The sequence below is a fragment of the Diabrotica virgifera genome, chromosome 2, assembly GCF_917563875.1.
Source record: "Diabrotica virgifera virgifera chromosome 2, PGI_DIABVI_V3a".
NCBI lineage: Eukaryota > Metazoa > Arthropoda > Insecta > Coleoptera > Chrysomelidae > Diabrotica > Diabrotica virgifera.
The window spans coordinates 119,483,413-119,508,000 of NC_065444.1; the positions used below are offsets into that span (position 1 = coordinate 119,483,413).

The window sequence follows — 24,588 nt, forward strand, 5'->3', positions numbered from 1 at the left end:
TTTTATTAAAATAACGAAAAATAAAAAAAAGTATGAATCGTCCAGGATTAGAACCCGCGACCTTCCGTGTGCTTCCGTTCTCTGTCCCACCGCTCTGCCAACTACGCCATCGATCCACTTGAATTGACACGTAAGTTTCGGATATAATACAGACACAACACGGCGACAAACTGTAAAAATGTTATGCCTACATATTTTATTATTTTACTACAGGGAAACACAAATCCAAAAACACAAGAATTATAATAAATAATACATTTCCTAAAACCACTAATATATTCTTTTAATGACTTATTTGCACGGTTACAGATACATACATATACATACCTATATTGAAAGATTAGCAATGAACTACATACTGTCAGAACTACATACTGTCAGTGTGCGCAGGCGCGTGGTTGATGTACAATTTTACCCTCAATCGATTCGCCGCTAAAGAAGAATATCTTCAAAAACGCGATTCCGCAAAGGATATAGTACCATATAGTCCAAGAGCTGGAAGCGGATTTTGCTCGTGATAAGTAATATGGACAAACTTTGCGGGATATGTTGAATCAGTCGTGTACATCACTTTCCCACAAGGGCGGAAACCAAAGCAGGGTACGAGGGTAGTTATAAGGAGTCAAAATCTCGGTTTTTATTATTTTTTTTGTGACGCTCATGATCGAGATAGTGCACCAAAATTTGGGAATAAGTAGATCATGACGCAACTAAGCAAAATATCTAGGAGCGGAACGCTGCGTAGGGGACAAAGAGGTAGGGGCAGGCAGCACTTAGTTACGTCATGACCTTGCAAAACCGTGACTTTCTCTTATAACTACACTCGTCCCCCGTTCTGGTTTCGGCCCCTGGAGGTTTTACTTAGTTATGTCATGGTCTGCTTATTCCCAAATTTTGGTGCACTATCTCGTCACAAATATCACAAAAAACTCCTTATAATTTTTATATTCACCCCTGCCTCCACCCCTTTGTCCCCCACGCAGCGTTCCGCCAAAAAACCGTTCCGTTCACGCCATGATCGTCACAAAACAAATAATAAAAACCGCGACTTTGACCCCGTATAACTACCCTCGTCCCCCGCTCTGGTTTCCGCCCGTGTGGGAAAGTCATGTACACGACTAATTCAACATATCCCTGTTTGTCCATATTACTTATCACGAGCAAAATCCGCTTCTATCTCTCCGACTAATAGCACACATACAAACAATAAGGACACTTATCGAAAAGTGTAACGAATACATTAAACCTCTTCATTTGGCATTTGCGGATTACAATAAGTCATTCAATTCCATAGAACTCTGGGCCGTATTAGAAGGAATAAATAACGCAAGGATTGATGCCAGATGTAGAATACTCCTAAAATACTTATACGACAATGCAACTATGCAAATAAAAGTAACAGAAGGTCTAACAACAAGCAAAATAAGAACAGATAGAGGAGTTATGACAGGGAGACACTATGTCTCCAAAAGTTTACTCTTGCATTAGATGTGTTCAAAAAATTAAATTGGAAACAACGCGGAATCAAAATTGATGGCAGATTTTTAAGTCATCTAAGATTTGCTGATGACATAGTACTAATAAGCAACAATACAGAAGAACTAATCTACATGCTAAAGGAGCTTAAAGAAGAATCTGAGAAAATCGGTTTAAAAATGAATTTAACTAAAACAAAAGTAACTAAAACAAATCAAAGTATCACAATGGACTTTTATGGAAGCTTTATCGGAAGTGTCGATGAGTATATATCGTCGGCTTACTGCCAAAACCCACTAACTCCATTTTTTAAATTTTGAGAGATCTACTTTTTAAACTTTAATTTGAAATTGAAGATCGACTGAATTTAAAAAAATTATTTAAGAACTGAAAAATATGACAAAAATATTTTTCAGTTTTTAAATAATTTTTTTAAATTCAGTCGATCTTCAATTTCAAATTAAAGTTTAAAAAGTAGATCTCTCAAAATTTTAAAAATGGAGTTAGTGGGTTTTGGCAGTAAGCCGACGATATATACCTAACAAGGCTACGATCAAACTGGGCTACAGAATCAAACGGAAGAGATCTAGAAGAATCCGAATGACTTGGGCAGCAATAGTAAGACTCAGTGATGTGTTGAAAAACGAATAGATACCAATAAATATAAACAAAAGGGCATTCAACAGTTATATTCCACCATTTATGATCTATCGAATGGAGACAGTGACACTTACAAAGTTATCAGCCAATAGATTAGGAAAACACATGTAAGACGAAAATTAGCCATTCATCACCTATGGTCAGTATCTCGAAAAATAAGCTTTATTTTGTGGATTTCTAATGTCCATATTAAAAGTAGCACTATTTTTTTTTTCATAAAACATTTTCATTTAAAACTTTCCAGAAAACCTCTTTGTACTCTATGTTTTAACATAAACGTGATTAAAAAGCTAAATTTCAAATTTCGTCACTCAACTTTTGCGACTAAACTTTGCAATGCAGAAATCTGCACCTTTTATTTTAAAAAGTTCATAACCTTTATTAGAATAAGACTGAAAGCTTGAAACAGGTACCGTTGTATTCAGCAATGTTAAAACTATATACTGTAAAAATTTCAGAAAGAATATTAAAATCGAACAGAGTTGTAGCGAGGTAAACGCAAAAAAAACGTGATTTCATTTTTTTTTTATTTTTAGGGTAAAATTGCGATATTGACAATGGTCCCCCTCGTCAAATTCAAAATAAACCTCATTTTCGTTTTCAGCACCATCAAAAACATACAGCATGACTAAAATTGGCCATTCACCTCTCCTTGGTCAGTACCTGGTCATTTTGGGGGTGCCTGCCGCTCGCCTATCAATTATAGGGGGAACTGAAAGTACGACGTAGTCAGAGACAATAAAGACTCTCTACGAAATAATATACGCATATAGTTGTACAGCACCATCAAACTTTTGGGCCAGTTATTTCTAGAAAAATGAAACGCTACAACCGGAGAAGAGATATATTATCTAAATTTCATAAACTTAAAAGCGGCTCTCGATACATTAGAGAGAAAGAACGATGTATACATGCTTAATAAACTTAAAAGTAATAAAGTACCAGAGAAGTAAAGAGTACTACAAGATATTGTAAAGAACTTATATAACAGACTAATAGCAGAAGTTCAACATAATGGTAAAAAGAATGTGTGTGTACTTTGTACGCACGTAAGAAGTTATACTTCTATTATATGATTATATGATTATAAACGAAATTAATATACTTTTTATTTATATTTTATTTAAATATTAAATTAATTTATACTTAATACTTCTCAAACATTTTTATTAAAACAGTGCCAAAAATTAAAATAATAAAAAAATAAAACACACACAAACACATTAAAATGCCACAAATGATTTCTGAACATTAATTGTCGGAAAATTTTTTAACTAAATACGTATTTTCTGAAAATAAAATTATATAATAAATATACTTAAAATCATAAAATGTATAAAAAAAAATAAAAGTTCTATTGGGATTCGAACCAACTTACCACGCGGCTGGTATTTGCGTTGTATTGGGATTCACCCGCATTAAAACTGCACCACAGACACAGCTTGTCATTATGTGCGAAGATCGTCTAACTAAACAGATTAACCTTTTGACATTTTTAACTTATGTAAATCAAATTATTTTGATTTTGAATTGAAATGATTTAGAATTGAAAAAATACAACAAAACATAGGGTAAGAAGACAATATATTAGGTGAATATTGATAGAAATTTTGATAGTAATCAAATTATGTAAAAAAAAGTATTACATACTACTTATGTATTTTGGTAGGTTCAAGGTAGGTATCGGAGCCCGTATAACGACTAATAAATTTCGCAATCACTTGCGTCGTGCAAAGTGGCTATGTTCAAATATCATAACAAAATTTGATCAACTATTTATAAAACACTTACCAGTGAAAGATTCTTTAGCTTTGAATAAGCGAGATCTGCGGCACTCATACTAGGCACAGTTTGATGAGCTTTCACATTGGCATGCAACAATCATCTCTTCTATGTAAATAAGTCCAAAAATATAATATGAAAACTATTTAAAAAGGCAGTATAACCATTAACTAACTTTTTGTTTGTTGTTTCTCTTCCTACAAATTTTAAAACGCAACAAGCATACATTATAACCAAACACAGTCCCACAGCTGTGCCACAGCTGCCATATTGGATAATTTTTGTCATGTCATTTGAACATCCAATCAGAACAAAGTTATAATGCGCATGCGCCCGGTCGCTAGGTTTTCCCATATAAAATTTCACCGTCATTACGCCCGTAAAGAAGTATAACTTCAAAAAGCCTGAATTTAGAAAGCTTAGGTCCACTACTTTATAATAATAATCGACAAAATATTAAAGAACGTCAGAAAGCGAAAAAAAATTCAGTCAACCATAGGTTATAATAGACTAGATGATTTTGTAACGCCATAAAAACTTTCGATAAGTTGCTGGTTGCAAGTGATACAAACGTGTGAAAGATATGAATTTATTGACTCTAAAACACTAAATTAAACAGTAAAATATAGGATAAGTCCGTTACACTTTGAACTGTCTAAAGTTTGATAAACACGACACGAACCACTTTGAAGAGATAAGATGCACGCATAGAGGGATTGTTTCACCCATATGACTTGGCCGTGGTGTTTGAAGACGAATGCTTTGCGAACCTTTCTTCGCGATTGCTTCTTGGCGACTGCCCTTATCGTATGAGGACATGTGGATATATCGATATAAAAATACCACGTTTCCACGTCATAAGAAAAGGCATTAAATTAAAAATAAACTAGAAGAAAGCATAAACACTAGACGTTTAAAGTCTAGATTACTAAAACACTTTATTGCTGTGAATGGTTTCGGTGAATTGCCATTATCAATGTACACTTTATTATTATTTATAACTTATGTACAATTAATTAATCAAATTAATTTACCTAGTCTTTGATATCGGTTTAATGTATATCTTTATATGTGTGTGTGTAATTACATAAATGTATATAATGCGTATCTACAACTACGCTGTCTTTTATGTCGTCATTTTAATCTCTTTTAAATTATTTTTTTTTTAGGAAAATGGAGAATCTGGAGTATTATATTCAGTTCCGCGAGAATTATGGTTGCTAATAGACTATATTTATCGACATGGAATGAAGACTAAAGAATTGTTCGAATCTAGCGCTCTGCACGAAGAAATTATTAGAATAAGAGATTGGTTAGATTTTGGTTCCTTAGATCCATTCCGTATCCTTTTAAATATACATAATTTTAATTTTAAATCATCTATTGCGATTTAACAACCGACAATACTTTGAATTGGATTTAAAAAAGACGAATATAACAATGACACTAGAATATTTATGGACATAAGTGTAGTTAAGGAATTGGTTGCTACACCAGAGTTAGTTAGTAGAACTATGTACTCACGAATGGAAAATGATACAGCAACAAATGTCTTGATATAGAAGAACTGCAGAAAAAGAATGACACGGTTAATATGTACAAAAAGGTGCAAGAAATAACTGGATCATACAGGTCAACTGCATGTAGTTTACTTGATAAACAAGGAAATATTATAGTTAATGAACAAGACAGACTGGAGAGATGGAGACAATATATTGAGGAACTGTTTGATGACGATAGAACAAAAATTCAAATCGAAAATTTATCAACTGGGCCAAACATAACATTCGATGAAATGGAAAGAGCTGTAAAGCTATCAAATAGGAAAACAACCGGTTCAGATGAAATTCCCAGCGAAATAATCAAAACTACTGGACGATAAGAGTAATCACTCTCTTCTAAGCCTCTTCAATAAAATATACGAAACAGGGCATATACCAACAGACTGATTACGGTCAAACCGAAAAAAATAAGCGCCAAACAGTGTAGCGATTATATCACTATCAGTCTGATGAGTCATATATAGTCGGTTCGCTAAACTCAGACACAACTGGCTAGTGATTTTAGTATGTAATTTTGCCAATTTTCGCAAAATTGGCAAAAAAACAAAAAAATTTCCTACTAAACCTACTATACTGAAAATTTTCTTATGAATACTGCACTCGAGAATTTACAACAAAATAGTAGAACAACTAAGCGAAACATCTTGGTTTTGAGAAGCAACATTGGAATCAGAGAAGCATTATTCAATTTGCAGGTCATGGTTCAAAGATGTAGGGATATAGAACAACCGATAGGTATACATGTGTTTTATCAATTTCGAAAAGGTATTTGACCGAGACACCCATGACAAACTGATAGGTGTCTTGCAACAGGTGGGAATTGATGACCAAGACCTCCGTATGATCCAAAATTTGTATTGGCATGAATGCGCAAACACACGAACTGGTCAGAACATGACGAAAGTAGTGGAAATACGACGCAGAGTGTGGCAAGGATGTATTTTATCGCCTCTACTTTTTAATGTATACTCCGAATTTATCTTCAAAGAGGCCTTAGATGAAGATGCGGGCATTAAAATCAACGGAATTAATTTCAACAGTCTCAGATACGCGGACAACACGGTACTGATTGCCTCCAATGAAGAAGACTTACAACGACTTATAAACAGGGTGACCGAAGAATGTGATGAATATGGGCTAAAATTTAATACTTCTAAGACAAAACTTAAACTGGTAGCCAGCAAAACGGAGTTACGACCAATGAACACCAGAGCGTATGGTATAACATTAGAAAAGAGTCCAAAATTTGGGCGCCAACGTTAACGATAACTGGGATATAAATAGAGAAATAAGAATACGCTTTGAAACAGCCAGGAGCCGCCTTCTATGAACAACTAAAGAATATATATAATCTTTAAACCTTCTACCCTCTCGGGTGTAGGTATTAACGTGTGCTCTGTTAACAGTGCACAAATCTCTTCCATTGTTTCCTGTCCTGTGCCATCGCCTTTGCTTCGTTCCATGCTATTCCTTTTTTGTCATGAATCGTTGCCATCACTTCGTTCCATGTCTCTCTCGGTCTTCCTCTACTTCTTTTTCCCTGCACCTTCGTTTCCCATATCTTTTTAACTGGTACTTCTTTCTGTAGTCGTTTTAGATGCCCCCACCAACTTAATTGTCTTTTTTCAACATACTCCATCATTGTCTCGATTTTCAGTTCTTCTCTTATGTAGTTATTCCTTACCCTAACCCTTCTAGTGACTCCTTGAACTCTGCGTAGATTTCTGCTGCCTGTATCTTACTTTTCTGTTGTCTATTTAGTACCCAGGATTCACATCCGTATGTAAGTACTGGTCTGTATATAGCCTTAAATACCTTGATTTTCGTATGTTTCGATACTTCTTTCTTGTTAATAATTGTTTTTCCTATTGCGTGGTACAGTCTATTCACTTTATCAATTCTTTTGTTGATCTCAGCTCCCTGTCTACCTGTTTCTTCAATGGTTACTCCCAAGTACTCGAATGATTGTACCTGTCTAATCTCTGTATCATCTACCTGGACATGTACATCCTCTCTGTCTTTAGCTATTACCATTACCTTCGATTTCTCTTTGTTCATAGTCATACCATACTTTTTTAAAACTGTGTTCCATGTTTTTACGCTTCTTTGTAGCTCGTCTTCAGTCGCTGCTAAAATTACTACATCGTCGGCAAATGTACAATCTGCTATCTCTGTGCTTTTCAGATTTCTATACCCTATGTGTAATGGTCTGACTGTTGTTTTTGATTCTTTTATTATTTCGTCCATAAAAGTAATAAATAGTAACGGGCTCAAGCTTCCCCATTGTCTTACACCTTCAGTTGTTCTGAACTGGTCAGATATCATATTTTTACTTATCACACGGTTTCTAGTGTCTCTGTATATTGATTTAGTTACCTGTATAAGCTTCTGTGGTATGTTTCTGTTCTTCAGACTTTTCCATACTTTTGATCTAGGTACTTTGTCGAATGCTTTTTCCATATCAAGGAAACTGAGGTACGTTTTTTTTCTTCCTAGATAATCTTTTATTTATTATATCGTTTAACGTAAAAATGTGATCTTGTGTACATCTACCAGGTCTAAAACCACTTTGCGATTCTTCTAAAGTTGGTTCTATTATTTTTCTCAGTCTACTCTCTACTATTAGCTCATAAACTTTCATCACTGTACTTAACAGAGTTATTCCTCTATAGTTATTGCAATTCTTGTTGTCACCCTTTTTATGTATAGGTACAATCAGACCAATCTCCCAGTCTGTAGGTATTTGTTCGTCTCTCCAAATCATTTGAAATAGTTCTAATAACTTTTGTAGTCCCATATCACCATTGTTTTTGATCATTTCCGCCGTAATTTGATCATGACCTGGTGCCTTTCCATTTTTTATCTTGCTAATCGCGTCAGTTAGTTCATCCATTGTAATGTTTGGTATAAATTCAACTTCTTGTTCGCCAGTTCTTTCTTCATCTTCTTCACTTGTGCTGTGTGGTTCGTGTAACTTCTTCTTTTGCCCTTTAATTCGTCCAATTCTGAACATAGGCTTCCCCCAGTTTCCTCCATTCGCTTCTGTTTAGTGCTTTCTGTTTCCAGTGCGTTCCTCCTATCTTTTTAATGTCGTCTCCCCATCTCATCTGGGGTCGTCCTCTTGCTCTCTTTCCTGTCCATGGTCTCCATTGTTGTATCGTGCTATTCCACCTATTGTCCGTTTGTCTAGCGTTATGACCTGCGAAGCTCCATTTTAGCCTGGTTATATGTTGACCTGCGTCTTTGACTTTTGTTCTATTTCTGACCCAGTTGTTTTGCTTTTTGTCTGTCAATTTTACTCCTAACATTGCTCTCTCCATGGCTCTTTGTGTCTTTATTATTTTATCCATGTTTGCCTTGGTCAAGGTCCATGTTTGGCATGCGTATGTGAGAATTGGGAGTATGCACTGGTCAAACACTCTTGTTTTTAAGTATTGTTGTATTTTTTTATTCTTTAGGACCCATTTTAATTTTCCAAATCCTGCCCAGGCTAATCTGACCCTTCTTTTTACCTCCGCTGTTTGGTTTTCCTTATTTATTTTTATAATCTGTCCCAAATATATATAATCATTAACCGCTTCTATTGTGGTGTCGTTTAGTATTACGTTTCTATTGTCTTGTGTGTTTGTCATTGTTTTTGTTTTGGCAAAATTCATTTTTAGACCTATTTGTTCGGATTCATTTGCTAGTTCGGTTAGCATGGTTTGTAGTTCTTCAAAACTTGATGCTATGACTACTACATCATCTGCATATCTTAGGTGGTTTAGTTTCTTTCCATTTATGTTTATTCCCATGTTTGTCCATTCCATTGTTTTGAAAACATCTTCCAGTGCTAATGTAAATAGTTTAGGAGAAATAACATCTCCCTGTCGCACTCCTCTGTTAATTGGTATGGGTTTTGTGGTTTCTTCCAATTGTACTGTCATTGTTGCTTTCTTATATATATTATGTATTAGCATTCTGTATCTGGAATCTATTCGACAGTTGTTTATAGCTTTTTCTATTGCCCACATTTCCACGCTGTCAAATGCTTTTTCGTAGTCAACGAACGCTAAGTGCAGATCTATATTGTATTCGTTAGCTTTTTCTATTAGTGTCCTAATTGTTAGAAGATGGTCAGTGGTGCTATATCCCTTTCGGAATCCTGCCTGCTCTACGGGTTGATACGAGTCCAATTTGTGTGTTAGTCTGTTGTTGATAATCCTCATGAATAGTTTATACGTTTGCGACAGCAGTGAGATGGGTCTGTAATTTTTTATGTCCTTTCTGTCGCCTTTCTTAAATAGCAGGATTGTAAGACTTTCGTTCCATTCGTCGGGTATTTCTCCTTTATGTAAACGTAGACACTGATTAAACAGATTTCTTAATGTTTGTAAGATGTCTTCCTTCCCTTCTTTCAACATTTCAGCAAGGATTCCATCTGGTCCTGGTGCTTTGTTGTTCTTTAATTGTGATAGTGCTGCTTCTATTTCATAATTTTCTATTTTTGGTAGTGTTTCTGAGTTTACATTCGTGATTGTTTTCTTGATATATTCCTGAGTGTTGAAGTTTGCGTCTTTCTTTGAGGTGTATAGTTCTTTATAAAACCTTTCTACTTCTTCTGATATCTTATCTTTTCTCCTCTCTTCCCGTCCTGTTTCATCCTTTATTGAAATGAGTAGCGGTTTCCCTAAATTTGGTCGTAAGCATTTTAGGCCCTTATTTCTCTCAATTACTTTCTCGATTTCATTTTCAGTGTGTTTTCTTAGATCCTCTCTGGTTTTTCTTCTAATAAGTTTGTTTAGTTCTACGTATTCTACTGTTTCTTTTGTTTTCGCTTATTAGTTTTCGTCTACTTTCCATTAATTTAACTGTCCCGCTACTTAATCTATTTTCTTTTGTTGTTAGTTTTTTGGCAGTTTTCATTCCCGCTTCCAAGAGTTTTTCTTTTATTTCTTCATTCATTGATCTTATTAATTTCAAACTCTTCCTTTGCTGCTTGTTGATTATAGTTTTCCCTTAAAGTCTGTCTATATTCTTGTGCGTTTTGTCTTATTCTGCTATGGTCAATAGCCGTTGGTTTTCTTCTAGATTTCTGCGTCGCTAGTTTGCTTATTTCTATTTTGGCTCGTAGTATGCGGTGGTCGCTGCCAGTTGAGAATTTATTAAGTGCAGTTACGTCTTAGAAGATTTGTTTATTTTGGCAGAGGAAGTAGTCTATTTCATTTTTTGTCACCCCATTTGGGGAGACCCATGTCCATTTTCGGTTTGGCTTCTTATTAAAGTATGTATTTATTGCATGAAGGTTTTGTTGTTCCAAATATTCTAGTAGTCTTTCGCCCCTAATATTCCTTGATCCAAGTCCGTAGTTTCCTATTTTGTTTTCTGAGTCTTCCATTTTCTTTCCGATTTTTGCGTTAAAATCTCCCATAACGATTGTTGTTTTTATATTTTTGTTTTCCATTGCTGTGGTGATGTCATCATAAAAGTTATCAATTTCTTCCTCATCATGTGTTGTTGTTGGATCATATACTTGTATTAGTTTCATTCTTGTCTTCCTGTTAATTTCTAGTATGATATATCCTACTCTATCTGATATGCTCTTATACTCGATTACGTTTTGTTTAATTTTCTCTTTGATCAGAAATCCTATTCCTCCATATGTTTCGTCCTCCTTTCCTTTGTAATAGAGGCGATTTCCTGATTCTAGGTCTATACACATTTCTTCTCTTCTTTTGACCTCTGACAATCCTACAATGTCCCATTTGATTTTAGTTAATTCCTCTTCGAGTTCGTACAACTTTTCATCTTGGGCCATGGATCTGATATTATATGTGGCTATATGTATTCTGTTGCATTCCTTCTTTTTCCGTTTTCTCTGATTCGTTCTTGTCGAGCTTTTGCCTCCCCCAGAATCCATGAGGCTGATCGGTTTCCCGATGTGGGACTCCGGATTTCTCCTACCCACCTGGGGTCCATTTCCGCTTTGTTGTAAGTTCGACATTGCTAGTTTGGGGAAAATAGCCATAAAACACCACGCTGGCCAGGCGGGTTGGTGAGTTGTAGGGATCACATTTCCTTGACTCCCTGTAACTGTTGTATGGTTATCCCGCTCATACTCGGTCGCCAGAGCCTCGTCTGTTATGTAGCAGGAGGCATCAGGTAATTTTAGACTACCACTCGTGCAGGTGAGGTTGACTTTTGATCGATTGATGTATTGTTGTTAAGTCCGATCCCTTACCTCCCGGTTCGTGTAACAACTAAAGAAAATTCTCATTAATAGAGATATCACGTTAAACCTTAAAATTAAATTAATACGATGTTACATTTTCTCCACATTGCTGTATGGCTTGGAAAGCTGGACCCTTACTAATGAAAACAATTGGAGGACTTTGAGATGTGGATCTATCGATGAATATTACGGATAAGTTGGGTTGATCAAATAAGACATGAAATAATTTTATATCGAATGAATAAGAGCACAGAAATAACAAAAATAATAAAAATTCGAAAGTGACAATATTTCGGCCATGTAATGAGACGTCCAGATTGGTATAACCTTCTACACTTCATAATACAGTGCAAGATCGCCGGAAGAAGAGGTCCAGGCCGAATAAGAACATCCTGGCTTCGAAATCTCCGGGAGATCAAGAGGACCACCGCTACTTTGTTTACAGCTGCCGTAAACAAAGTTATTATTGCCAATATCATCGCCAACGTTCGATAATCGGACAGGGTACTGAAAGAAGAAGAATATACCCACGAAGACTTAAAACTTTTTCTTTGAGTCATTTTGTCCAGAAAGTCTAGTAAAGTCTAAAAATAAATCCGTCAATAATATGTTAACAGAATATTTAGCTATGATGTATAAATTGTTGAATTCAAGTGGCGGTATTGGGAAAAAAAATCCAATTTTGTAATTTTTTTTAGAAACCGAGTAATAGTAAACGTCGCAAAGACTCACGAAGAGTTGTAACGCCAGTCAATTTGAATTGATAATGATGATTATTTAGAGACGATATAATTGGAAATAAAATATATTAAGTTTAAGAAAACTTTTTTATTAATTGCATTTTTATTTTTGGCTTAAGTTAAAAATTTTATTTTAGACATTAGTGAATGACTAACTTAAAGACTTTAATATTTGCATAAATATATGTATGTATACTATGCTAATGTTCCTAGTGAAAATATTTTTTCTTAACTATTTCCATATAGCTGGCACTGTTCAGGCTGCTGCTGAAACTCTATTGCTGTTTTTATCATACACAAAGGATCCTGTGATACCCTTTGAACTACATGACACTTGCATCGCTGCAGCTAGTAATTACCAAAATTGTCGTCAGGTAAAAAAAATATATTTATTATGAGTTTAAAGTATAAAAATAGGTGGAATTGATGTTAAGCGGTCTAGGACGTTTCATCGCCGCCAGTTCATCGCCAGCCGATTCATCGCCGGCCGATTCATCGCCGGCCGATTCATCGCCGGCCGATTCATCGCCGGCCGATTCATCGCTGGCCGATTCATCGCCAGTTAATTAATCGCTAACTGATTTATTTCCAAATTTCCGACCAATTTTCTACAGTTACATTTATTATTTATTTTTAATATTAATTAGGAATTCTAGGAAATGTCCTAACCTAACCTGACACTACATAAATTTGAACATATATATTTCTACAAGGCCATTTAACACTACAAATTTAATACTATTTAGTATCAAATTTAGGAAAAGTAGAAATATAACAGTAAATTTAATAATATTTTTTATCTTTTTAATTGTCATAAGTTTTGAACTGAATTTAATGTCGTGCCGTGTCATCTCCCATAATACAAAATCAACTGACTAACTGGCGATGAAACGGACGGCGATGAAATGGACTGATGTTGAGACAGAAATCTTAGGTCGTAATGTCCGTTTGGACTTATCTCATAAGTAGTCGATTGGGTTTAGATTGGTACTATATGCTGGCTAGTGCATGAACTGGAAATTCGCAATATAGTTCTTGATAATTCTAACAGTGTTTGGGTTTGCATTATGCATAAAAGTAAAGTGTTCTACAATATAACCGATGTTGCCACATGAACTCTGTTCAGCTGACAATCAAAGACAAATTTTGATCTGGCTAGAGAACAAAACAGACCTCAGTTACTCCAATATTCAATGTGAATGATCTCGTGAAAAATTTGATGCGCTTGGCATGGGCCGGATGAATTCTGGACCTATAGCATCCCTTCGAGCGGTCAGGTTTCTTTCCGTTAGTTTTGTTTTTATAGACCGGTTTAGTTAGACTCAAAAATAGGAGTGAGGTAACAATAATTACCACCAAGCTGAAATTGGTAGGATTGTTCAAAATACCATTATAAATGGAATCTAAAAAGTCATAAATCCGACCCGAGCTAAAAAATTTACGCGGGGGTCAAAGGTCACCAAATATGGTTTTGAGCGATTTTCAGCGAAACGGTAAGTTTTATCATAATATTAGTTCTAACAAAAAATGTAGATTAGATAATTATCTATAAAAAATATCTTAATACTTTTTTTCCTAAGAGCCACCGTTTTTGAGATACAACGATTCAAAAAGTTCAAAGAGTTCTAATCGTCATAATATATAGTATACCACGTATATACATCACTGAAGCTGTAATACAAGTAAACATAATATTCTATCGGTTAACTGAACTTACAAAACACATAATAATATAAGATATTATAAATATGATAATGTTTCTACTATACAGCTTGCAGTCTACCGAGGGATGCAATGTATAAGCTGTATTATTACAGTGCCAACAAAAAAATCTTTACAAAGTGAATGTAACGCGAAAATAATAAAAATTATGATTTCAATTTTACGGCTTATTCTTAACAAAAATAGTCAATTGATATGACAAAGTATTAACTTATAATAATTCTTCTTGCTTCTGCGTCTTATTCAATTTGTAAAGATGGGTTTTGTCGTAATAAACACGTTCTATCGGTACGTCGGTTAATCTAATCACTCTACCTATTCTTTTCTCAGAAGGGTTTGAACATAATAATGAAAGCCAACTTTCTAGGCAAAATGTTTATTGCTTAGTACTAATAAACATTTCAATCAATATACAATAAACTTTACAGGATATTGTTTTATTTGTGTTCAAATTTTAAGTGAAGGCGAAATTGTTGCCGTTGAACGTGATATAAAAACATTAATCAATGCAAGTACTGAAAGAGCTGATGAATTTTTAGAATTTCTTAAAGAGCAGAAATCTGTGACCATACATGTGGAGTGAAGTTTTAAAAAAAAACTAATTCAACTCCACAAGAAGTTATTTCCAACGGAATTAGCTTTCTTCTCGTTATGCATGGAGCACCTAAAAAAACTACGTGCTAAATAAGTTTCGATATTCATGTTTCTTTAAAAATACTCGAAATAAAAAACAAGTGCAGTTATCTTGCCTTCCTCCAACCTCAGTGGCTGCTCATCAACATCTTTTTCGGTTATATTACCAAGTTCAAGTGTGGCTTGGTTATCAGCTAGATCCAAAAGACTGGGGATGGAAATTAGTGGACAGTTCATTAGAACCAATTCAAACTTTACTCCCACCTGCGCCGGAAAAACTCCTGAACACAATTTTTTGCAACTGTAAAAAGGGATGTAGCGCTAAATGTGGTTGCAAGTTGGACTGTTTTGTTCGGTAGCATGCACTAATTGTCAAAACCGGTCGTGCTCCATTGTTGACTCACCAACAATTGAGGATTCATTTGATTCTATCGAGGAGCCATGCGATGTGTCATTATTGGGACAATTTACTTGCACCCAGGATGAACACGAAGAAGAAGAACAAGAAGAAGAAGAACTAGAAGGTGAAGAAGAAGAAGAACAATGAGAAGAGGAAGAAGTATTAAAAAATTATGAACCCGTTGGATAAATTTCCCCTTTTTTTTAATTTATACCGCTTTTTATAACTTTTATCATTTTTAATCCTTGCTAATATCAATTAATTATTCAATAGCTTCAAATTAAACAGAATCCTAACAGATCCGTGGAATAGGCCTACTGGGGAAACCACGTTAAAAAACGTGCTAAGTATTACACTACCTCAAAGGTGGTGTGGAAACGTGTGCGCATATTATGGCGATTACAACTTTTTGAATCGTTGTATCTCAAAAACGGTGGCTCTTAGGAAAAAAAGTAATAAGACATTTTGTATAGATAATTAGCTAATCTACAATTTTTATTAGAACTAATTTTATGATAAAACTTACCGTTTCGCTGAAAATCACTAAAAACTATATTTGTTGACCTTTGACCCCGCGTAAATTTTTAGCTCGGGTCGGATTTATGAGGACTTTTTAGATTTCATTTATGATGGTATTTTGAACAATCCTGCCAATTTTCAGCTTGATGGTAATTTTTGTAATCTCAGATGTGTAAGTTGACCTGAGTATTACTGTTCGTGTTCAGTCACTTACATTTACTGTTCAGATCTCATAAGCTGGTACATTTGAACTGTGTGAAGGTGGCGCCTCCTTAACGACCTTAATACAATGAAGTGGTCATCACGTTCGATTGTACAACAAAAATTGAACTTTTTTTTTCAGTTCTTGGTCCTGTTCAATGATGATATTTAGGTTAAAGTTGTCTTATATCGTTCGCAAATCCTTCGAGCCGTCCTTTGTATCAAAGTAAGCCTTTTAGTAATATTTCGTTTGCGAAGCCCATTTTCGATTAAAAAAATCATTTAGGCTGCGTTTTCCGGTGTAGTATACAGTGTACTAATAAATATTTACAGGAATTAATTTATGTAACCCAAATTATGCTCGAAATTTTGTCAGTCACACACAGCTCGAAACACATATTTTTGATAATTTTATGCTTATGTTAATATTGCTTTGATTTGACGTATAATTTCTAAAACATAATAATAAAATTCAAAATTGAAAAGTGAACCTACTATTTCTATACACTTTATACAATCCAATAATAACTTGCGGGTTATAATTTTATTTTACTATTACTTACTATTACTTATTTCTTTTTTCAGATTATATTTCAAAAAGTTTCCGACCTTCACCGCAATGTGTTTCTGTATGTTTGCATGTTTCTCCAAGAACTCCTCAAACATCAGAACGACAATGGCTACGATGCCAAAACGCTTGCCTCTCTATTTGGAGACATTCTTCTTCGGGATCAAATTCGCAATTCTAAACCTCAAGCGTCAAGGGGGAAGTCTAATTTTGTATATAACTTCTTAGTCAACGATCTAAGCTCCTCGATAATTCCACCAAAGTAGTTTGAAATAAATTGGTTTTTAAACTTTGTATCAAGCCAGCTAGTAAATCAGGTGGATGGAGTACTATTTGCGAGAATGATAAGGTGCAGGTCAAAAGGTAGCGACAATAAAATCATGCCAATTGTTTTAAACCTTTAAAATATTTAGTTATTTGCAGCTGTAAGGTGTATAATAACTGTTTCGATATACCAATGCAATAAGAGGACATTTGGAGTTTAACAGTCGGCACGAGAAAAGAGGGCCCCTTGAATTTTTGTTAAAATGGTCGAAACACACTTTATTTTTTATTGTAACTTTTATCAACGATTGTCATGCTCTGATATAAGGTTTTGAGATATGTTTTCAGAGAACTATGCAGTGCTAGTCAAAAGGAAATAAACGGATGTAGGCTTCTCATAACAGCTGACGTAATAGCGACAGCTGACGTCTCAGAGCCACTTTGATCGATAATTTTAAATGGCACCTTATGGCAAGTGATATCTCGCTTGAAAGGTACTGAAAATATCTATTCAGTCATACTATAATCATCATGAATAAATTAAATAGATACAAAATTGTAGTTTCGCATTTAATTAATAAAAATTCAAACGTCCGCCTATGGTTACTTATCAAAAAGTTGACGTTTTTCAATTCTCTAGTTGTTTTTACGTCAACATCAACTTTGTGACAAATAACCATAGGCGGACCTTTGAATCTATATTAATTAAATGCGAAACTACAATTTTATGTTTATTTAATTTATTCTTCAAAATCAACTTTAACCCAAACAAAATTAGTATGATTGAATAGGTATTTTCAATACCTTTCAAAGAGATATCACTTGCCATAAGGTCCCATTTAAATTTATCTGTCACAGTGGCGCTGTAACGTCATCTGTCACTATTACGTCACCTATTATGACTAGTTGAAAAGCCTACGTCCGTTTATTTCCTCCCACCAAATGCCACTGTTATAAGTATAACCGTTCAAAAGATACGAAGAGGACCGGACTTTTGACTAGCACTGTATAAAGTTACAAATAAGACCAATTGATACCTATTCGATTATCTTCATAGACAAAATAAAAATAATAAGGAAACATATACAAAATAATTCTGGATTTAATTAATACCTCGTATTATCTCTACTAGCCTGTATAACGGCATTCATTCTTCTGGGTGTTCTGTTAGTTCTGTTAATTAAGCTTAAAACTTCAGTGTGTAAAATTGTTTCTCATTCCTTGAAAAGAGCCTGTTTGAGATAAACTTTGAGTTGATCTAAGGCTTAAGGTAAGAAAAACAGGTAACCGGCTTCGAATACTTCTACCAAGACTGTTAACTCTATAGTAGATGAATGACGATTTCTTAGTACTGAAAACATTAAACGGGCGTCCCGATGAGTAGATCTTCTGTGGAGACCTGGTCCAGGACATCGAGTATAAGCTTATGATTCTATAAAACGAGTAAAGACACGTTGCACTGTACTGCGTGAAATTCTGTATCTGCTAGCTACGTAAACTTGACTTCTTCTGTCCTGAATAAGAGCAACAATAGATGTCACAATTTCTGCATTCAAAGACATCTTCAAATTGCCAAGAATTGAAACAAGTTCAATACAGAAAAACAAATATATTATAGTAAAAACAATAATTGAAAGTTCGCAGGCTCCTTGTAACACTGAAGTAATTGGATAGGTACCAATTTGTTATTGTATTTTTTTGTATTAATTTGTAAGTTTGTATAGTTCTCTTTAAATTAAAGTTTTTCATACGCACTTTCTTTCCAAAACATGCCTTAAAACCTTCTATCAGAGCATGCAATCATCGATAAAAGTTTTAATAAAAAGATGAAGTGTTTTTCCTTCGACAATTTCATTAAAAATTCAAGGGGTGCCCGTTTTTCATGCCGATGAGTGTATGTATCAATGTATGTACTTCAAAGGATACAATACTGGTATAATTCAAGATTAAACAGGATTAAAAGTCAATGATTCTAGGTTTTCATTCTCAAATTTAACCAAAACCATCCAAATTAAAAGTGTACACGAAATGTATGTCCTTGTTAATCCTATGTTTAAAGTGTACGGGAAATGTACATCCTATTTTTGTTAATCAAGGAGCATGACATAAAATGTGTCCGGCACAATGAAATAGGAGGTCTTATTATTCATTTATTATCAATAAATACTTTGATGTACACTCTAGGTAGTTTATGTTTATTTTTAATACTAGATTTCTGTAATGATTGTTTTGAAAATTGCTGTGATGGTATCTCCCTTCGTTTGAGATATAATTCCAGAAATAATCCAGCGTTTTAGTTTATTCCAATATTGCATTGGACTATCGATATCTAGAAGTTTGAATAGTTTTTAGATGAACAAATAATATTGTTAGTCGAAATATGTTTAGTTATTGCAGCCTTAATTCTCTTTAGTATCTAGTTGTGAATAATAAAAGTTGCTTTTTAAAATAACACGGCATTTGAAGTATGAACGCATTTAGTTATTTTTATTATTATTTCTGTTTTTATTATTATTTATTTTTTTTATGAAGATTTTAAATAGAAGGATATTTAATATCATGTAAATTAAAGAGAAACTATACTGCTTGACCAATGACCCGTACATTTGACTTTTTGAAATATATACTCATAGAAAATATTAAGCTGTTCATTTACGGAAAACCGAATTATTCTAAAAGTGTGAAAACTGAAAAAATAGTGTTAAAGAACCTTAACTTAAAAATAAAGCACGAAGTATTTCTTTTTTTATTCAATGGTAGATATATCCGTCCATGTAACGATCACCGTTTTGCGCAGTACCATGGAACGTATTATTTCGTTTGCATGGAACCCATGGAACGTTAATTATACAGGGTGTCCAGAAACTCTACCGACAAACGAAGACAGGAGATTCCTCAGATAATTTTAAGACAATTTAACCCAATTCACCTAGTCCGAAAATGCTTCTTAAGGAAGCTAGAGCTCTTTGAAGATGGCGTCATGAAATTAGTTTTTCTTAAATACTTCCAGAACGCTTCTATTTGGAAAAACGAAAATTGGTATGTATATTTACTTTTCAGAAATGAATCGATTTCATCTATTGCAAATTTCTAGTACCGGTCATAGGCGTCCGTTTTGGGTAGATCAACGGGTATTTTATCGCATAACTTTTTTGTCCTTAACTTTTATTCATTTTTGACACCGGATTATTAAATTGTGAGATATTCTAGTACTAAAAGGTACTCTTGCTTTAAGTCGGTAGGACTTCTGTTTTCTAGAAAAATCGATTTGAAAGTTCTTCTTTTTGGAATTTGAAAACAAATTGAAAGGACTTTTCAACAAAAAACAAAGTATTTTACCAACATAAAGTAAGAGTAACTGTTAGTACTCGAATACCTCATAATTTAATAATCTAGTGTCAAAAATGCTCAAAAATTCAAGACAAAAAAGTTATGCTATAAAATAACAGTTGACCTACCCAAAACGGACGCCTATGACCAGTACTAGAAATTCGCAATTAATAAAATCTATTTATCTCTAGAATATAAATAAATGTACCAGTTTTCGTCTTTCTAAACGGTTTTTTTTTTAATTCAAAAAGTGAAAAATTTTCAAATTGATTTTTCTAGAAAACGGTGTGTCCTACCGATTTAAAACAGAAGTACCTTTTAGTACTAGAATACTTCACAATTTATTAATCCAGTGTTAGAAATGCATAAAAGTTAAAGATAAAAAAGTTATGCGATAAAATAACCGTTTCCTACCCAAAACGGACGCCTATGATCGGTACTAGAAATTTGCAATGGATGGAGTAAATTTATATTTTAAAGATAAATACGCGTACCAATTTTTGTTCTTCTAAATAGAAGCGTTCTGGAGGTATTTAAGAAAAACTAATTACAGGACGCCATCTTCAAAGAGCTTTAGCTCCCCTAGGAAACATTTTCGGACTAAGTGAATTGAGTTAAATTATCTTAAAATGATCTGAAGAATCTCCTGTCTTCGTTTGTCGGTAGAGTTTCTGGACACCCTGTATAGTAATGTGATTGTTACATGACGGTTCTCAGTCGTGTTGGAAGAAACCTACATTTGTTACCATCCTTCTCAAATAATTTGGTGCCTAAACTATTTCTGAACCGTTCTTTCGGCGCTTCAAACGGCTGTGTTGAATAATATCAATCTCAGTCATACAATGTTTTATAACATTCACAATATGTGAATAAGTATTTTCATGCATAAGGATGAAGTTTTTTTTGGCTTTAAGGTAAAACCCACACAGCCAGATACAAATTTTCTAAAAGAGAGGACAAGGATTTAACACAAGGATTACACTCTTCTCGCCCGGGAGCCGATCAGGGCATTTTATAAGGATGAAGTTGATAGCTGAAGCATCCATACGAACCAATATAATGCACTAAACACTCGAAACTATCGACGGTTGATATCGATTTCAGATAAAATATATCCTTATTCCGAAAAACTTCTGAACCAGAGGAAGATATCTTCCTCTTCCAAAGAGGAAGATATTAACGCGATGGGCAGACAAATGAAGACTGCTGGGGTCCATCTTGCATAGGAGTACATCTCGCAGCCAATGGAAACATACCTATATAAAAAAACTTTAATATCGAAAAAAAAACTGTCGTAATTGGTTTAAGTTTACTTATAACAGCAATAGGTATTTTGGCTTCCATGTTAAAGTGTTTTAAGTATATGGTAAGCTATTTCTCATGAGGATCTTTCAGTGCGTCACAGTTTTTCGATTTCTTTCTAACGCATTAAATTGTATGTGACAGAAAAAAACGCACGTCGGTGATTACATTTCGTCGGTGATATTTATAACATTTATTCTAGTTGTCAATAGATGGCGCTCTAATCGAAAAAAAATTATTTACTAATTATATAATATATATCTACGAATATAATCTGTACAATTTATAAGACTGTACAAATCAAAGAAAATACCATTTTATAAATGCAATAGACAATTGATTTGTTTTTATGCCAAATTGCAAATAAAATGGGACAACTGTCAGATTTAACTAAAATGTCATGTTAGATTAAATGTCATAAATGTGTATTATTACGGACTTACCTTTTTTTCTGTCATTTGTGACGCACTGAAGAATGCTCATGAAAAGAGGCATATACAGCGAACTCTCAAGAACTCTCCCGTTTTAACATAATATATAACTATAGTTTCTAAAGAAGTGTTTAAGAAGTGAAACTTCAGATATAGTTTATGCTGTGATCAGATATAGTTTATGCTGTGAGGGAAGTTAAGAAAATTTCAAAAATCCATTAAGTTCCTTTTAAATGCTAGTACCAATAAACTTATTCAAGTTTAAGAAGTATGAAGTGGTCCGGGTTTTTGTCCAGCAGTATATATCACATTCGTGATTACCCCTAAGATTTACTTTCTGCAATACGAATTTCTAATTCTACCTGTTTACGAACTGGTTTTGATTTGTATATCCAATTCATGCTGCGAGTACAATCTCCATAAATATTTATACATTGTATTTTTATTTTATTACTAATAGCCTACTTACCCAATAAGTGTACTAAGAGAATGTATATATAGTAGCATTTTTTCACACATTGCTCAAAATAATTATTTACACTTGCCTTACTTTCACTAGGACACCCTATAAGACTAATCGTCACTATCATAAGGGAAAGATTAATAATTTATTAAAATTAATTTAAAAAAACTGAACAAAATGAATAAATGCTGTGCACGAGTGAAAAAAGTCAAATAGTTATTCGTACAGAAATGAAATTTCGACTAATTTTTCTGACTGTTATATTTTTCTTTGCGATATTGGTTATTTTTGACAGTTTAATTTTAACTTTTGTGAATCGTAGATTCTATAACTACACACACCGGCAAAATTAGCCGAACACTTAAAAATGGAACATGTTTGATGTCTTGAATTTCCTAAACCACTGGTCCGATTTGAGTAATTCTTTTAGTATGTTATAGCCTTATTATTTAAGAATATCGTTGTAATATTATTGTTGCTAGACAGGTAAATATCATTTTATACCGGGTGTACAAATCATACTGTGTTTTCTTCTTAAAGTTTGGAACACCCTGTGGAATATTCTAGCGCATGTAAAATATTAAAATTAATACTCGATTGTAGACTTAGGCTTTCTTAACATTTTCCTTTTTGATTCATTTACTTATGTGAGTTAATAAAAAACTTATGTGCGTTAACAACTATCCATGTTTCTCATCAATAAATCCTCATAGTAGGGGAGAAAAGTATACTAAATTTGCAGTTACTCGAACGTTATGGGATTGTGAAGAATATGTGCTAAAATCAGAAAAAGGTTAAGTTACGTTTTCCATAAAGTGGGGGACTTTTCATTTTTAATTTAATTTTCCATTTGAAACAATCATTTTTCTCCGATTATTATAGCGCGATCTATCCTTAATTCGAAAAAATGTGTCGAATAAAAGTTGCTTATTTTTACGTGAAGAATCCAAATCTGCAATAAAAATTGGGGGCTCCTATTTAAGATTTTAAATTAAATCCCCCACCCCAGCTCCGTGGGGGCTCGTGACATCCCACGGAGAGGGGTGGGGGGTAAATTAAAAATTTTAAATACGAACCCTGCGATATTTCGCGAAATGAACATCAGATCGTAAAACTGCAAAATACCCCTATTCAATATTTTTCAAAAATCTACCGAATGGCACCAAACACAACCCCCCACAGAGGTGGTGTGGGGTGGGGCGTTACTTTAAAATCTTAAATAGGAGCCCCCAATTTTTATTGCAGATTTGAATCCTTGACGTAAAAATAAGCCACTTTTATTCGCAACATTTTTTCAAATTATGGATAGATGACGCTATAATCGGAAAAAACGATTGGTGGAAATGGAAAATTAAATTAAAAAATGGAGAGGCCCACACTTTATGGAAAACTTAACTTAACTTTTGTTGGTTTTAGCACCCACTTTTCACAATCCAATAGGTCCCCATAACACTCGAGTAACTGCAAATTTAGCATACTTTTCTGCCCTACTATGAGGATTTATTGATAAAAAGAATGGCTAGTTGTTAAAGCACATAACTTTTTTATTTTCCAACATAAGCAAATGAATCAAAAAAGAAAATGTTAAGAAAGCCTAAGTCTACAATCGAGTTTTAATTTTAATATTTTATATATGCTAGAATATTCCACAGGGTGTTCCGAACTTTAAGAAAAAACACAGTATGATTGTAACACCCTGTATAAAATGACGTTTACCTGTCTAGTAACAATATTATTACACCGATATTCTTAACTAATAATGCTATAACATACTAAAAGAATCACTCAAATCGGACAACAGGTTTACGAAATTCGAGACATCAAACATGTCCCATTTTTAAGGTGTTCGGCTAATTTTGCCGGTGTGTGTATATACAGAGAGAGTCTGTAAAGTGGAATAAATTCAATATCTCAAATACTAATTGTTTTTTTGGAAAATGCTCAGACCCGTCGATTAGTATTTCAAATTGTCCTTTTTGACATTCAATAATAATGTATACAGGGTGTCCCAATTTAGAGATATGACGTCATCGTCGATTTTCTTAAATGGCAACACTGTCATTTTGATAGCTAATTTGATAGGGTTTGTAAAGTTATACATAACTGCAAAATATCAAATTTTTATTCTCTACCATTTACAAGATAATAGAAAATAACAAAGTTATATCTGTAATTTGGAATATATTCAATAATTAAAATAGTAACTGTTTTTTTGAAAAATGCTCAGACCCGTCGATTAGTATATCAAATTGTCCTTTTTGACATATAATAATAATGTATACAGGGTGTCCCAATTTAGAGATATGACGTCATCGTTGATTTTC

The 24,588-nt window shown here is 33.8% G+C and overlaps 1 protein-coding gene across 1 annotated transcript in view; it reads left to right on the top strand.

Annotated features, from left to right (window-relative positions):
• The window catches only part of LOC126879592 (inositol polyphosphate 5-phosphatase OCRL), a 185,474-nt gene extending 163,234 nt beyond the window's left edge, over positions 1-22,240 (top strand). The window contains exons 14-16 of the mRNA XM_050642760.1: positions 5,088-5,259; positions 12,678-12,805; positions 16,492-22,240. Coding sequence (XP_050498717.1) covers positions 5,088-5,259; positions 12,678-12,805; positions 16,492-16,740 — 549 coding nt within the window. The 3' untranslated portion in view covers positions 16,741-22,240. The remainder of the gene's footprint in view (positions 1-5,087; positions 5,260-12,677; positions 12,806-16,491) is intronic.
• The last annotated feature ends 2,348 nt before the right edge of the window (positions 22,241-24,588 follow it).